We start from the raw sequence: 18,567 nt of genomic DNA on the forward strand, positions 1-18,567 counted from the left end.
TTGAAATAAGTTTTATCAGTATGAAAGCTATGGTCAGGGGGATAATTAGGCGAACACATGCACTGAAACAGATCATTTAGAGGAAGCACTAAATGAGAAAAATGGGAAGGAAAGAAATTTCATGCAAATGCTGCAGTTGTCACAATGCTTGCAGGGAGAACATTTAAAAGGTAGTGTGGGGTGGAAAATAAAACAAATACAGAAGTTGAAATCCCTGGTAGAGAAAAGGAATTCTTACATTGAGATGTACTTTATGATCAACAACATGCTTTATAATAGAGAGTAGCTGAACTAAAACTAATAAGCCTGTTAATTAGATAGGGGAGGTTTGGGTCTCTGAACAGAAAGAGGAAAAGAGAGAGAAGTGTGTGCTTTTGAGACTACCATTACCTAGTGCTATGGTTTGGATACTGAAAGGTCCCCAAAGCCCCATTTGTTAAACAGTTCCTTAGGTGGCACTACTGGAAGGTGGTAGAGACATTTTGTTCTGTTTTGTGGTTCTGGGGATCAAACTCAGGGCTTCATTCATGGTAGTCATGCATCACTGAGCTCCATTCCTAGCCCCAGTAGAATATTTAAGAGGTGGAGGTCACTGATAGTGTGCTCTGAAAAGTGGGATGGTGGGATCCAAGCACGCTTTTCTTCCTCTCTCTTGCTTTTTGGCCTAGAGAGGAGTGGTTCTGCTCCTCCACGCACTCCAACCACGCGTGATATGCCACCTCTTCCAAGACTGATAGCAACAAAGCCACAGATCATGAACAGGAGCCACCAAAACTATCAGCCGAAGTAAACCTTTTCTAAGGGATTATCTCAAATATTTTACTACAGTGACCGAAAGCTGACTAACATACTAAAATTCTCACAATATTTTTACTTATTAATTCACCAAAAGGTGGTACTTTTCAAAATTAGGGTTGTGATGCAATTTGCAATGTAAGTGCTTCCCGAGCATGGAGTGACTGTGGCGAATCTTTTCTCTGGCACTTATTCTGTTGGATAAAACATTTAATTCTTAATTTATTTTCCAAATAATTTATATCCTAATTTTCTTCAAGAGGGTTTAAAATAACCCACCAATAATATACATATTAATTAAGGAGCCAGCGTTTTAAAAATTAAAGGAAAATCTTTTTCTTCTTCCTCCTATTCTTCCTCTTTTGCCTCTCCTTCCTTTCTTCCTTCTTTTTTTTTTTTTTGGTACCGGGCATCGAACTCGGGTCCTTGTGCTTGCGAGGCAGGTGACGGAACCACTGGGCTAAATCCCCGGCCCTTTTCTTTTTTTTTTTTTTTGTAGTCCTGGGGTTTGAACCCAGAACTTTCACACTGAGCTACTGGCTCCCACTTTTTTAAAAAAAATTTCAAGACAGGGTCTGGCTAAGTCTCTAAGTTGCCCAGTCTGGGCTGGAATTTGTGGACCTTTTGCCTCAGCCACCTAGAGTGCTGAGATTACTGCACTACGTTAAAAAAAATTTCTTCTTTTAGGAGGAAAATTTGTGCGGGAAAGATAAAATGAAGCCAGAGAGGGGAGAGTGCAGTTCACACAGGTCTGCTTGCTCTCAGGTTTGGTCAAAGTTATAAAAAGATCTAGGAGTCTTGGGGCACATAAAATATGACAAAGAAGTTCCTGTTCAGAAACACCTCACAGGACTGCTCTATGAGGGGATACACTGCAATGCCAGAAACAAACACCCATGGTAAATAAAACAGAAAGTTTCACAAGACTCTTATTTCTAAGGCTGATCACAGCCAACTTCACAGCTCTGGAGGTCAGAACTCAGCACATAGAGCATTAGAGTTAGGCATCTTGCAAGTCTGAATGATAAAACTGAAAATATCTCAAGGAATGGATCCATCGCATACCATCCTGCCTATGAACAGAAGCAAGTCTCTCTGAGTTTTAAGAGCAATGAGGTAAGTGGTTTGAGTTACTTTGGATGGAGATATAGGTTGCTGGGGTGACACATATGCTTTACCAACACAGCTGTGTTGAGAATAGCATGGCAGTCTCTCGGGAAAATGATAAGCCCCAATCAGGGAAAGCCCCAGGTAGAAGGCCACAGCCTGAGAGGCACCTCTGCGATGCTTCCCGAAGCACTTGAGCTTCACATGGACCTACAAAGTAAGGGACCATTAAACCTTTACACTTGCATATGATAGTGTGAACCATGATAATTTTATACTGGGAGATTTGTTTTTGTCACGTTTGTCAAAAAAGGAGGATGGGGAAGAGGATAAGGAAAAGGAAAGTAAAAAAAAGGGCTTCAGGAAGACCCTAAATATTATTTTAGATTTTCAGTAAATATCACCTTATCAAAAAGTAGAAGACTTAAAAGAACCTTGATAATTTTATGTTACCAACCTTCCTCCAAAAAATTGTGTAAATAAATTAAAGGCATGTAAACCCAAGTTTTTCAAGGTCAAGCTCAGGATCAATTGAAATTGAATTAATATAGAGAATTACTTTGACTTCCCAGCCTGTGTTCTATAACCATTACTCTCCCTTTATACAAGCACTGAGATCTCCTAGGAAAGTCACTTCCATAGTTAAGCTCTAGTAACTAAATTAAAGAGAGCTTCATCTTCTTTGGCATATAGCCATTACCCATTCTCCAGTACTCTGTGGATAACATCGTATAAATTTCTGTTATTTTTCTCACAGATCTCAACCATTAGTTTAAATCCCTCAGATTCTACCTGCAGGAAACTGGTAAACCACAGCTAGGGACACTAGTCTCTGAAACACAATGCCCAAAATAAAGAATGTCAAGAGAGAACTCCATTTTCTGAAACCATGGATCTTGCCTTTCTAGTCAACTCTATAGCCCAGCACAGAGCATGGCGCCTGGTATCCTGCAAGCATTTACGAATATATACTGAACGTGTAAATGCGAGAGGTGATCATGTGTCAGTCAGCTTGCTGCCACTTACATCATTTCATTCTCAGTTATCATATTGATGAGTGGTCCAGGTCAAACATTTCTAATCCAAAAATTAAAAATGCTCCAAAATCCAAAATGTTTTGAGTGACACAAGATGACACAAGTGGACAACATAGGACTACAACCATCCTTTGATGGCTGCAGTCTAAATGTAGATGCCCTAATTACCTTCAGGCTATATGTGTAACGTGTGTGTGTGTGTGTATGTGTGTGTGTAATGAATTTTGTGTTTAGACTTGAGTCCCGTCTCCAAGATATATCTTTATTTATTTGCAGATATTAAAAAATCCTAAAAAGTTTAAAATCTAAAACACTTCTAGTCTCTAGATATATTGAGGAGCTAAGTGACCTGCACAGAGTAAATGGCAGAAGTAGGATTCAAGTCCTGGTTGGTTAGCCCAACAACAAAGCCCTAGCCTCCATTCTAGTTTCCTTAAATTCTACTCTAAGGAAGTGTGATACCCAAGAGACGTTCAGAGATCCTCCCTAGTTGAGGGAATTGGGTGAAGAGAGCACAGGTGGAGAGTGGTACCTGGCCAGGTCTGACTGAGAAGCTATGTACATCATATTCACTCTCAAGTGAGTATTATTATATCAAAGGATCAGAATGGACTTAAAATAGAGAATCCCAATAACTAACTTAAAACTCGGTAAGTTGCATCAATCCTACTCTGGAAATCATTAAAGGACAAGAACATCCATCTCCAACTTCAGAAGATGGGGATATACAGGGATTTATGGGAAAGATCACGCCATATGCTTCTGTCTCCTGAGGCTGTCATTCAGTGGGCCATCAAGAGGCTCCACGTATGGCAGGTTGTGCTGTCCAGGAACAGTCTTTCCGCATTCCTCGTTTGTATTCAGTAAAGTAAAAGTCCTCGGCATAAGAATCTTAGAAAGTCACTCCTCACTTTAAAATTAAAAGCTTCCTTACAGTCCAGTTGCTTCATACTAAAATTACTGAAATGGATTTGTACAGCTGTCAATTTACAAATTAATTATGTTCTAAGTATTTTTAAACCAGCTGTTCAAAACTAAGAAGCAATTTTCTAGAGAAAGCAATGGCAGACATGATTTCCAAACCAATCCACGATTAGCAAATTGACCAATAAAGAACGTGAAATACAGCATATATACAGTGTAAAACAATATGGCATATACATAGTGTAAAACAACATCAGCAGTTACATAAAAGTGAGAAGCTGCAAATTTTGCTTTAAATAATAGTATTGAAGAAAATGTGATCTTCATATTATGAAGAGGTATTTGGTAAGTTTCTCAAGGATTCAGAAAACACACACATATGTACATTTTAAAAGTGTTAGAAGGTGACTTACTAGATTAAGATGCCCACTTTTACATGAAATGGATGACTTCCATTTTCCTTAATACATCATTATTTCTACATTTGTCAACATGAATAGTGAATAAAGAAATGGAAAGAAGGAAAGAAAAAGGAAGGCAAAATAAAGAATGGGGGAAGAAAGGAAGGAAAATATAGTAAAGAGATGTTGTGGCAAGTTATTCCTTAAGCAAGCTCATAACAGGTAATTATTAATTAGGAAAAAAAGGGAGTGGGGCTGGAACAGATTTGGAAAAGTGTAAGATAAAAGAGAAAGTGTATGCAACTGGCTCAAGCTATATAAAATTGGTTTAATAATTTGAGTAATACTTACATTTCAAGGTGACCTCAAATACACTGTATTACATAGCTCTTCTCTTTAACTTCAGGCCTGCATTACTTTATCAGTCAGCAGGGCTCCTTCATTTAAAACATATTTAACTGAGTACTTCACAGTATACACCTCTGCTGAGTGCTATAAATGATTAAATGAATATCACATAGCTGTTACCTTTTGGGAATTTTTGTTTACATTTTAATTTTTTTGCCCATTAGAATGCTTTGCTGATCAAGAGCTCAGTGTAATCCAGGCTTCCAGAGGGTAAATCCTATTGTTGTTACTGACCTTGCTTTAGCTTGTACTCTGTAAAATAGGGGCAGTACAACACTGTTGGCATCTCATACAGTTGGGCTAGAATTAACTGAGTTAATGCATTAGAAAAGAAAGAAAAAGAAAAAAATATGCATACTTGAGAGAGGGGAGTGACTGTGGACAGGTAGCAGGTGTATGTTTATATAAACAAACTGTATGCTTGAAACAGCTGATAAAACCAGGGGCTGGGTACAGAAGGTCAGGAGGAGGTTTACTCTTCTCTGTAAGCATTTTTGTGTCTTTATAATTTCACCCTATGCTGATGAATTATTAAGTTTTTAAAATGCACTACTAAATATTTTTACTAAATTTACAAATTTGGATATCAAGCTCAGAACAAAATTGGTAGCCATTAATCTACCACTCTTCCCTTTATTTAACACTTAATCCAAAATTCACTGAACCACCCAATCCCAGTTTAATGAAGTAGAAGGATGTCAAACAGAAGTAACTACATATCCTCTTTCCAAACTTCTCCAGGTAAAAAACTGAGTCAGTCCATCCTGATGTCCTCCAACTTAAGTGAGGATACTTGCTGTGTTGACTTGTGTTGGTCTCTTAGAGTGCTTAATAATTTACAATCATTTTAAATAAGGAATCAATTAGTTATGAAAAAGTATAAAATAATAAATGGGAGGGTAAGTAAACTAGCTCAATAATTTATGATTTATTTTGATCATATACAAATTATATGTTGTACAGAAATATAAGTAAGGATGATATCTTGGAATCCAATGTACTAAAATTGACTCTATAAGACATCCTGACTTCTGGTCAAATAATCCAAATATTAGACAAACCTGTGATAGGGCATACAAATGGATAAATGCTGAAAGACTGAACTTTTCACTTCTTAGAAGCCAAGTCCAAAATTCAAAGGTAACAAAACTTATTTTTATTACATTCTTGACAATATAAAACAAAGAGCGAGCTTTACTTCTATGAATTATATAATCTCAGTAAATTTAATGCAGTGTATGTTCTGAAGAAAACGAAAAGAAACAAATGCCATCAAGACAAATCCAGCAACCTAAAACAAACATCTGTTTTGCTTTCTCACATCTTAATAGCCTAGCTATTTTAGATACAAATATTTGTTTTGCTGACACATGTTTCCAAAAAAGTTAGTTGAAACTGTTTTACTGAAATGGTTTATTTTTGAGCTGAACAAATTGTAAACTTTTCCAAAGTCCATAGGCATCTGTGGAAATGAGCTAAGTACGGCCTACAGATTTTCTAAACGGTTCACTCAGCAACATGTAGGCATCTCAATGCAAGCTATTGCAAACCTCTGGATCATGTCCACAGCGAACACTCATGGCACGTAAGGGATTATAGAGGAGACCTCAATCACCGGCATTTGTAGGGAAGATGTCTGGCAGGTTAGTTTTTCACCCTGTCACACTGAGTTCCTGTGAGAGCTCAGAGTTCTGCAACTGCACAAGAACATTCCTGTTTTTTGAGCACTTTGCTCTACTTTCTTGTGCCTTGGCAGGGATCAAAGAAGTACAGGAACAAATAGGTTTCCCATGCATATTGAATTCCCTCTTGTACTGATTTTTCCTCAGTCACTTGAAATTCAATATTGGCAAAATTCCTGTACATCACCTTAACCACTAAGTTGTCTGCATGCAGTCAGCAAGAGTGGAGGTGAATTTCAACACTGAGATTTTGGTAACAAATTCAAATGAACAAATTCTGTGAAAAACTTATTTTTATGGTATTCATACTAAAATTCATTCCTAATAAGTAATTGTGGCTTTTACTTTACACTAGCCTAAAATGTTTTATTCACCATTCATTTTTTTCCTCTCCTTGACTGCCTTGAAACATTTTAAAAACACATTGTCAGAAGTCATTTCATAAGAATTCAGACTCAAAATTCTACAGCTTACTACCTAATGTTAATCAAATATCGAAGAGCTATGTTCCTCATATTTCTCTTCTGTAAAATGGGGACAAATAGTAGGTTGCTCACGGCTGTGTAATAAGATTGTGTGTGATACTGAATGTAAATCTCTAAGGACAAAATTATATTTGATTATATTTTACTGGTATTATTATGATTATAGCTACCTTAATTATTATAAAATGCTCTAAGAGATTTTGGACAAAAGTATGTCTTCAAGCCAAATTATTTGAATACACTCAGTAACTAGATTACAAATTAGTGTTCACATTTTGATTATTCATGAGTTTTATCTCAAAGAAAAAGTATGTTTAAAGCAATGGCTTAAGTGCTTTTTGAGAAAAGTCAATTTATTTTTAAAAATTCCTTTATGAAAATACTCATAAGTTGTTAAATTATCACTTTTTAAAAAATATGTTTTTTATTGTGTTGATAACCATCTACCTGAGAGTTCAGTACAAGGTATTCCAATCCATGCTTCGAGCTAAGAGACAAAATATTACTTTAGATATTAGCAAAAAACACTCTAAACATTATTCTCCCCCTTTGTCCTTTGAGCATTGAAGAAAATCATTGACTTACTAAAGATTTTTTAAAAGAAATTAAAAAATGAGTAAATCTCATCATTTAAGATTTAAGGTAGGGCCAGGGATTTAGCTCAGTGGTGCCGCGCCTGCCTCGTAAGCATAAGGTCCTGGGTTTGATCCCCAGTACCAAAAACAAAAAACAAAACAAAACAAAAAAATAAAAAAAAAACCAAAAAATAAAAACATAAAGGAATTAAAAAAAAAGATTTAAGGTAGTTATGGATTTAATTATAATAAGCAAAAGTTGATTCTGACCAAAGTTTTCTTTTACGGATTGTGTAATTTTACTTTACCATAGAATACACTTCTCAGAAAGTAAACACATTCTCAATAAATGGGTAATTGTGACTAATTACAACGTATACCATCAAAATTCTAAGTTTTTTTTCTGTAACATGTTTATAATATATGCCTCACTGAAAGAGAGGGTTCCTATGGTAACTAAAATGAAAATAATGATATTTTGAAGTCAATGAAAATGAAATTTTGTTACAAACAACAAAAAGAATACTTAGAAAGTAATTTAGAGAACTGAATTCATATGCTAGAAAAGATGAAGGATCTAAAGTGAATCATCTAAACTTCAGTCTTAGCAAACTAGAAAGAGAAAAGCAAGCTAATTCAAAAAGATGAGAAATAATGAAGAGAAGCCATTGAAATTTTAAAAAATAGAGAAAACCATCAAAACTGGTTTCTTAAAAGATCAATTAACAATTTAACCCCTAGCCAGGTTAGTCAAAATAAGAAGAAGAGAATACACAAACCTTTACTATAGAAAATGAAGGCCATCACTAGAGATTCCATAGATATTAACAGGATAATAAAAGAATCTTATGAAAACCTTAGGCCCAGAGATTTGATAAACCAGATGAAATAGACCAATTCCTTGAAAGATAATCTACCAAAACTCACACATGGAGAAATAGATAATCTTAATAGATCTACATCCATTGAAGAAATTAAATCATAATTAATCTTTCTGACAGAAAGCACTGGCCCAGATGAGTTCCCTGATGTAGCCTATCAAATATGCAATGAATAAATGATTTGAATTTTCTGTAATCTGTTTCAGAAAACAGAAGCAAAGGAAAAGCTTCCTAATTCAATGAAGCCAGCATTGCTGTAATTCTAAAACCAGACATCAACATTACATGTCATAAAAACATGGACAAGTATTTTTCATGACTAGAGATAAAAATATTTTTAACAAATATTAGCAAACCAAATCTAAGAACATATAAAAAGAATTACACTTTAAAAAGAGTTATACAGAATGACTAAATAAAATTTATTTCAGGTCTGAAAGGTTGGGTCAGCATCTGAAAACTTATTACAGTGATAGGCTAAATAAGAAAAACCATGATCTTATCTACAGATATGGCAAAAGTATTTGAAAAAAATCCAACGGCCATCCATGACAAAAACTCTCAGCAAATTAGGAATAGAGAGGAACTTCCCTGAGTTCATAAAGGACATCTAAAGAAACCTACAATCAACATTATACTTAATAGTGAGGAAATAGATATTTTCTTCTGAAATCAAGAAGGCAGCAAGCGTGTCCTCTCTACTATTATTCAACATTATACTGGAAATCCTTGTAAAGTAATAAGCCAAAAAAAGGAAATAAAAGATACACAAATTGGGAGAGAATAAATAAAACTGTTTTTGTTTATTGGTGACAATGGCTTAGGTAGAACATATTAGAGAATTAACAGAAAATTACTCTTGGAACTAATAATTATACCAATGTTGTGAGACATAAAGCAACAGACAAAAAATATTCATTTATGTACCACCAAAAAAGAGGAAAGAGAGGGAGGGAAAGCAACAGGGAGAGAAAGAAATAGGTATAAATCTAAAAAAATTGTACGAGATCTATATGAGGAAAAGCACAAAGCTCTGACTAAAAAAAAAAAATCAAAGCCTTCCTGGCAAGCACGAGGTCCTGAGTTTGATCCCTGGTACAAAAAAAAAAAAATCAAAAAGATGTAAATAAATGCAGAGATAGTCCATATACACGGATGGGACTACTCAGCACTGTAAAGATGTCGGTTTATTCCAAGTTGATCTATACATGCAACTTAATTCCAGATGAAATCCCAGAAATTTACTCTGTGAATGTTGATTCTATAGTTCATGCTGATTCTATAGTTTAAACGTAGAGGCAAAAGACCTAGACCAGCGATGGGAAACCTTTTAGAGCTTTCAATGATATAAACAGATCGCCCTTGCACGTGTGCCATACGTTTACCACTACTGCCCTAGATTAAACCACACAATTTTGGAGGATAATAACAAAGTAACAGAACTGAAATTTTTGACTGTAAGATTTAATATTAAGCTGTATGAAGTGTGATGGAAATATAAGGTGAATGTTTAAATTTTTAACAATTATTGCAGTAAAAGACACATTGTCATTAATACCCCTCAAAATACTCCCCCTTGCCCTTCCAACACACTTGTCTCATCATTCTTGTCACTTTTTCAAGCAGTCCTGGAAGTCCTCTTTTGTAAGTGTCTTTATGAGGTATGATCAAAAATACAGTGAATACTGCTGCCAAATTCCATCCAATGGAAATGCAGGTTCATAAAAACATTAGTGTGTCCTCATCCATCTTAGCCACCAGGTCTGGCACTGTGCAACTTCTGACTCCTCCTCAAAGTCAAAATGTTCATGAAAGGTAAATATTTTGAATTGATTCAGGACATTGAACCAACTACAACAGTGCAACTAAAGATACTCATGGAAGAGGACTTTTCAACTGCTTCATAAAGTGGCAAGAAAGATGGAATAATTGTGTTCAAAATGAGAGGAAGTTTTTTGAGGGAAATGTGCTTTTATTGTAACAAATTTTTAAAATTTAAACATTTACTGTATTTTTTCAGTCACACCTTGTAGTAAAACACTCTGGTATCAGTGAAAGAACAAATAAGCAGTGGAACAAAATAGAAAGTCCAGAAATAGAAGCACTTACAGTCAACCAATTTCTGACAGAGAAGCAAATATAATGGAAAAATATAATCTTTCCATAAATGATGTTGGAACTACACTGAACATACACTTTTAAAAAATCTATATCCTGACCTTATACAAAAATTACTTCAAAATATATCAGAGACCTAGATGTAAAATATAAAACTATGAAATGTCTAGATGATAACATAAGATAAAATCTAGGTGACCTTGGGTTTAGCAACAAGTTTTTAGATGCAATATCAAAGTGTGATTCATGAGAAATTTTGACAAGTTAGAATTCATTAAAATTAAAAGTTACTTTGGGAAAGACATTGTTAAAAGAAAGAAAAGACAAGAAGTCAAGGCATAGATTGGGAAAAACATATTTGCAAAACACATTATCTGACAAAGGACTTATATTCAAAATACACAAAGAATTCTTAAAACTCAAACAAAAAACCTGATTAAATGTAGGCAAAAGATCTGAATGGACACTTCACAATAGAGAATATACAGATGGTATGTTAGCATGTAAAAGGATGTTCCATATCGTGTCTCACTAATGAACTGCAAACTAAAACAAGACACCACTGCATAGCTATTAGAATGGCCAAATCCAAAATACTGGCAGCTCTAAGAGCTGACCATGATGCAGAGCAACAAGAGCTCATTCACGGTTGGTGAGAATGCTAAATGGTTCAGTCACTTTGGAATATAGTTTGGCAGGTTCTTCCAAAGCTAAACATAATTTTACCATATAATCCAGGATCACATCCCTAGGTATTTACCCAAATAGGTTGAAAACTTACATATATACAAAAACTTGCACCCAAAGTTTCTTCCAACTTTGTGCATAACTTCTGCAAAGTGAAAGCAACCAAGATGTCCTTCAACTGGGGACTGAGAGGGACTGGCATCACTAGTTGAAGAGTAAACATAAATTTTTTAATCTAATAAATAAATTGAAATCTTGCTCAGTAAGCAGATAATATCTTACTATATTTCTTGAAGTGCATAGATTCTTACATAACTCCAGATGATGTAAACTGTTCTATTAAGATCATCAATGTGTAGCTAACAAACTCACGCTATAAAATATCGACTATTTTTAATTTTTAAAATAGACTAAAAATTGGAGATTAAATTTTTATATTCAAGTTATATATTTTAATGAAATAATTATGTCTATTTAAAAGGAGCATATAGCTTTCAATATTTAATTATAAATATAAATTTTTTTCAGTTTTTAGTTTTTAGTAGTACATGTTTGCAGAAAATGATTACATTCCTTATGGGGAGTTGGTACACGTACATAACACACCTTAATTCCTTTTGCATCCCCTTTCCCTCTCCTCCCCCTCTCTCCCACAATCTTGATTCCCTTCCCATTTGAGAAAGAATTTATCTCTCTACATCCTATTATCTATTTTTTATTTTGCTTTTATATTCTGGATTTCTTATATAGAAGAAACTATGTGGTATTTAAGCTTGTTCCAATTTATTTCACTTAACATCATGTTCTTAAGGTGGATCCATTTTCCTATAAGTGAGTCAAGTTTATCCTTCTTTATGGCATAGTGGTATTCCATTATGTGTCAATACATTTTCTTTATCCATTCATCTGTTAATGAACATATGGGCTACTTCCAAGATTTAGCAATTATGAATTGTGCTGCCATAAATATAGATATGTATATATTATCATAATATGATTCCCTAGCTCTTTTGGAAAGACATCTAGAAGGAGAATAGCTAGATTAAGCGGAATTCCTATTTTTAGTTTTTCAAGGAATCTACACACTTATTTCCATAGTGGTTGCACTAGTTTACATTTCCACCAACAATGAAGACAGGTTCCTTTTTCTCCACAGCCTCACCAATATTTGTTGTTATTTGATTTCTTGATGACAGCCATTTTTTCTGGAGTAAGATGGAATCTCAGTATTGTTTCAATTTGCATCTAATGATCACTGATGCCAAACATTTCTTCATGTATTTATTGGCTACTTGTACTACTTCTTCTGAGAAGTGTATGTTAATTTCACTTGATTTTTGAGTTTAACATTTACGAGGAAATACATGCTCATGAGTAATACTGCATATTATCATGGGCTTAAAAGGTACTTATTCTTCAAATATCCTTAAAAATATAACAAATCAGTCCTTATATGTTTGCCTTGAAAAGACTTTCCACAGTTATCTATATTTATTCATTAGGTTGTTTTACTTTTTTTTTTTTTGTACCGGGGATCGAACTTAGGACCTTGTGCTTGCACAGCAGGTGGCGGAACCACTGAGCTAAATCCCTGGCCCTCATCAGGACACAATAATCCTATGAATAATGCAAGAACAGACATCATGAAAGATAAGAGGAGCTGCACATGTACCTGTAGATTTGTCTTAGCTGCATAATATTATGAAATGAAAAGGCTGAAAACTGGCCATACATAAAGTCAAAAAATGGCTAACTTTACTATACTATAAAACACTAACTATAAATCCAATAGACTATTAAAATAAAACACTTGAAATTATTTCAAGAAAAACAGACATTCATTATTTTCATTACTTTTTATTTCTATCTCAAAACAGAAACTATCAGATTATGTTTATTAAATCATTCCATTTAGTTCTTTCATTTTATGAATGTATGTACTTTACCATTCAAATGTCTTTTTCATTAAGAAGAACAAACCTATAATTTTATATATGACTGGTAAGAAAAGTGAGTTAAAGCCAGAAAAAATTTGGCTAAATCCATAGTCTTTTTATAAATATCAAAACCAAAACAAAACCCAGACCAAATCTTTGAAATTTTAAAGGAATCCATATATTTTTTCAATGTGGAAACTCGGTAAACTTCCCACTTCCAATTGCATAACACAAGAAAGGCTGATTCATAAATCTTCATTTTAGTAAGATGTGATAAATATAAGAAATCTGAAAAATATATTTTCCCCAGGTCAATTTATAATGAAATTTAAATAAGTACCCAAGTCATGGAGCTTTTTTTAATTCAAAAGCTAAAACACATCATTCAAAACTTTTGCAAAAAACATTATATATACATTTTGAAATTTGTAATTTTGTATTGTTCCCATGTAGCACAGTTTCATGCCCAGCCACCCATTCTTTCACATGGCATTCCTTTTATAAATAAAATATTAAGACAATGTCAAACTCAATGAGAGCGACAAAGTCTCAGAATGAGACCAAATGGTGAAACTCTAATCAACCTTTATTTAAGCAACAAGAATAAGTCTTAACCAATTTATTTACACTGTACCATGCACAACAAAATATCATGATTAAAACTTCTTGCTTTCTCATTTTTTCATTCTATTATTGCACAGCCCATAAAACATTTTTCTACTTCTCATCGCATAGTTACCCTCTTTTCAAATGCCATTTAGTCCTCAAGAAACTTCATGGTACACATGTTCTCACACAGGAGCTCTCCCCAAAGTTGATGAAAGCCATAATTTTTCCTTAGGATGCACATATGAAGTTTATGGAAGTGGAGAGGAAAATTCAATACAAATTCTACAATAAGTTCCATATATTCTAAAAAACGTTTCTCTTTAGTGTGATTAATAGGAGTGAAATTTTATTAAAAGACAGAAAAGAGCTGGGGATTTAGCTCAGTGATTATGCCGTCTGTCTTGCAAATGTGAGGATCCGAGTTCAATCCCCAGTACCAAAAAAAAAAAAAAAAAGACAGCAAAGAGATACATATACTCAGTTCCATGGAAGCTGTATTTACACATGTGAACTGAGTGAAAAATAGAATATTGAGTTAGTTTTTTGGAAATAAAGATAAATGGAATATGACGATCAAAGATAAAAATGTTTAAAGCTGAAATGTGTAGCATAAATAGTAATCATTTGGAGTTAGAGGACAAATTTAAGAATGATGTAATGTCTTCCTTTAGAATAAAAGTGTTTATATATATATTTTTTTTTACAAAAGAGAAAAGGTAGAACACAGAAACTTAAAGGATGAGAGGCATCTGTTAATACTTACAAATGACTCCTATAGTCAAAATTAAATTAGCATCAGTCAGAAAATCTTTTTTATGATTTGTGAAAACCATCTAGAATTAGCACTGTAATATTACATCAGGTATGTCTTCTTTAACCCAACTTGTAGCAGTAAAGTGGGTTACAGCTCTAGAAATAGGCAAGAGGAAGAAAACTGGCTTTTTGAGGTTAATAGCTTGTCTGATAATCTATGAAAGCAATGACTACATTTTAAAAAGTTAAGTCAAGGAGGCAAGAAGTATAAGAGAAAATAAAATGTAAGTGAATATCAAATCAGGAAACTAAGCATACAACCTGAAGAGTTCCAGAAAGAAAGAATCAATAAAGGGGAAGAAGTGTCAAAGAGATAATGTAGTAACATGTCCAGAGGTGGAGAAGTTCACATCTGAAAGGCCCTCAAGGGTTGTATGGAAGGATGAACAACATCCACAGTCTCACGCAAGGTTATGAAATTCACAGTACACCAGGAGTGGGAAGGGGCGTGGCAGGGGCTTGCTGGCTTCCACAGTCAATACTTGACGTTAACTGATGTTTTTAACCTTCAGCAAATGTATTGCTTTGATGAAAAACATTATTTAATAATGAATATTAAATTGTAGGCAATGCCATTTATTCTCATATTCAATAGATGGTATCTATAAATGATTTAGAGTTATACCAAAATATTTCAAATTATATTTCTTTTTTTAAACCTTACATTTCTTTTATTTATTTATTTATTTTTGGTACTGGGGATCAAACTCAGGTCCTTGCGCTTATGGGGCAGGCAGTAGAACCACTGAGCTAAATCCCCGGCCCTCAAATTATATTTCTAAAAAGCTACAAATAAATATATACATACATCTGGAGAGTTGAGAATATTTACACGTAAAATCTCTATTTCATGTACTTTTTAGGCTTATACACTTTCTATTAAAAATCAAACAGAAATAAAGCAAATTTCATGATCATGCTGCATAACTTATGTTTAGTCTTTGCCAAAACTTGTCCAAAATGTGCAACCACTGCATGAATATATGACTGTCGGAAAATGCATTTAAACCACTAGAAATATAGCCTGCAGGACTAATAAAATGCACAAATTACCTGCTGTGGGATCAGTAACGGCTTGGCTTGTGATGCCAGACGGCGGCTCCTGCAGCTGGTAAGTGGCATTGGTGGACGGCGTCGTGGGGCTGGTGTTGCTGCTTGTCATATAATGTGCTGGGTATGGAGAGCTGTTGTAATACTGTGCATACTGACCCTGGCCAAAGCTGGGATATGAGGGATAGTCCTACCAAATGAAACCACACAGGAATAATTTGTCAACATGTTTATTTTTTTATTTGCATTTCAAAGTGCAATTATAAATGCTGCTGTTTCTGTTTCTTTTCTGCATTTATATAAGCAAATACACATTTACTGAAGAGCTTAGACTGAAAACAAATTTTATACAAGATGATATGCATTTCTCACACATATTCTATTCTAGCGTACAGTACTAGTAAAATTAACCTCATCCAAAAACTAAACAACTTACCATAAAACACTGCAATAGATATTTTTAAAAGGAAATAAAACAACTCTTGAAAAGCTTAGGAGAGCTCTCATTATAGATTAATATATAAGCAGATCTTTCTTCGTGTAATAAAATCATGCTGTATTTAAAAATATTTCAGAAGTTGAATGGGCTTTATAAATTACCTGCTGTGAACTGTTAAATCCAGAGGAATTTGTGAGTGAATTATTTCCTGTATATAATCCTGACGATGTTGTAAAACTGCTACCTAAAACAAAATGAAAAGAAATATAGCTCACCAAGCCACACAGAATAATGTGACTACTGGAAAATATCATTTGGGTAAGGCACAGTTGGAGTTTGGTTTATCTTCAACACTAGAATCCTTTGACATGAATAACATTTTATTGGTCAACCATTTCAATTTCACTGGAAGATGAAGAATTAAAAAGTAAAGAAGTTTAAATTTCTGATTACAAGATTAATTCATATGAGCTGAGAACAAAATTACACAAAATTACAAATTATACAAAATTAGACCCTGAGTTTTCCATTTCAGTTTGTGAAAACATACTAAGATCTTTACATGAAATATGCTTTGATGGAGGGATAGGAACAGAGGGGAGGGGAAAGAGATGAAAAAGATTAAGATGTGTTATGTACAGGTACCAACTCCTCAGAAGGAATGTGATCATTATATAGTAGAAACGTATACTAAAAATAAAATAATTAGAAAGAGAAAAAACCTCCAGAATATATAAAGAACTCCTCTAATGCAACAACAAAAGAAATGAATCAAATTTTAAGAATGAGCAAATGAGTTGAACATAGATCCGAGAATAATATACAAATGCTGTACATTTTCCCAGATATGAAAATGTACAGAAAAAAGAAATATGCATAGTGTAAAATGAATGGATGTTTAAGGTTCCTATTATCTCAAATACTGTAATGCTACTTCGAAGAATTTACAATGACTTAAAATGTCATTATTTACATGGTCATTATAATGGCCCACTGGGAAAGCTATTTCATTATTTCATTCCACAAAAGAACAAATGGCAGCACTCAAAGAATTTGTTACAACAAAAACCAAGAAGGAAAATGGTCAGTGTTTTATCTATTACATGTTACCATCAAGTCAGCATTCTACTTGTTGAATGCCCTTATTCAAACAATAAACAGTAGGCACTGTGCAGAATGAAACATAAGACCAAATCTTATTCCTGATATTATTTACTATCTTACTGTTAAGCTGTACAAAACAAAAATATGCTATTTTTGATGCTTCTATTGGTAAAGATTTTTAAAAAAACATCAGGGACTGGTAATTGTGTAAAAAAGAAAAGCTATTTATAAACTGCAAAATGAGATTTAAACAGGCATGAGATTTCTATTGGTTTATTGAGCTAATACTTAGGAAATTTTGTCTACCATTTAACCCAGAAATTTTGAAGTCAGGAATTTACCCCAAGAAAAAAATTATGAATTTATTCAAAGATGATCTACAATGCTGTTTCTAACAAGTATATTCAGAAAGCAGCCCCAAGTTCTCAGTAAGTGCTATTCAGAAAATGGAATACTTGGAAACTATTATTGATGTTTCATGACATGGAAAATTTTTCCACATTCTTTTGTGAAAATAAAAACGAAAACAACAATACTATTTTTGTTGATCTCATTAGAGCACCAAAATCTCTCGTTATCTCTGAAGTAATGAATCTACACTCACTTCATATTCAAACATGTACATTTCTAAATTTTCTACCTTAGAACCTCTGTGTTGCTTGAGAAATAAAAGCCATTTTTAAAATTAAAATTTTATCACAAATGAGTGGGAGAGGCAATAAACGCACTGGTAAAACCTGGAGGAAGTCTTCAATGTGAACTTGTTATTCATAGGTTGCTTCAAGTATAAAACATGGTAGTTGGTATATGACAATTATTTGCCTACTACTGAACATTTAATTACTGGTTTAAGAGTCAAAAAACATAGATTAGAGTTTTTCATTCATCAGGTATGAATTATTTGGATCTCGAACAAGTTACATTGGCACTCTAAGACATTATTTTCTTATCTACAAAAATTCTACTTCACAGAGTCCTTAAACATCAAGTGTGATAATGTTTTAGAAAGCACAATGACCAGCACCATGGAAGGCTGAAGCAAGAAGATCACAAGTTAGAGCTTAACCTGAGCAGATTCTATTTCAAATGAAAACATAAAGGTTTGGGGATGTAGTTCAGTGTGAAAGTTCTGGGTTCAATTCCCATACCTACTGCAAAAACCAAAAACCAAAAAACAACATATTATCAGTCACACAAACAGGCATTATTTAAAATAGCAAAAACTTCTAAAATTCTCCTCTGCATATCTTTTTCCTCTTTTTAGTTTCACAAATTAGATAGAAATTACTTAATATCTTTATATATCTAGAATGCTTCTTCTCACCTATCAAGCATCTATGAACTTTGAAAACCTGATCCAAAAAGTTATTTTTATTAAGAAGGGAAACTATTTCCTAAGACAGTTTCAAACTTATTTATCACACAGACTCATATTTGAGGTTTCTTTCTTTTTTTTTTTTTTTTGGTATCAGGGATCGAACTCAGGTCCTTATGCTTGCAAGGCAGGTGGCAGAA

At 33.7% G+C, this 18,567-nt stretch overlaps 1 protein-coding gene across 12 annotated transcripts in view; it reads right to left on the reverse strand.

Annotated features, from left to right (window-relative positions):
* The window catches only part of Eya1 (EYA transcriptional coactivator and phosphatase 1), a 431,890-nt gene that overhangs the window by 85,903 nt on the left and 327,420 nt on the right, over positions 1-18,567 (reverse strand). For all 12 annotated transcript variants that reach the window (XM_087190467.1, XM_087190466.1, XM_087190465.1 and 9 more), the window contains 2 exons: positions 16,110-16,192; positions 15,513-15,699 (listed from right to left, as the gene is read on the reverse strand). In XM_087190467.1, the coding sequence (XP_087046593.1) occupies positions 15,513-15,699; positions 16,110-16,192 (270 nt within the window). The remainder of the gene's footprint in view (positions 1-15,512; positions 15,700-16,109; positions 16,193-18,567) is intronic.

The sequence above is a fragment of the Heterocephalus glaber genome, unplaced genomic scaffold, assembly GCF_053883595.1.
Source record: "Heterocephalus glaber isolate CG9 unplaced genomic scaffold, H.glaber_assembly_v1.0 deba00001553, whole genome shotgun sequence".
Taxonomy (NCBI): Eukaryota; Metazoa; Chordata; class Mammalia; order Rodentia; family Bathyergidae; genus Heterocephalus; species Heterocephalus glaber.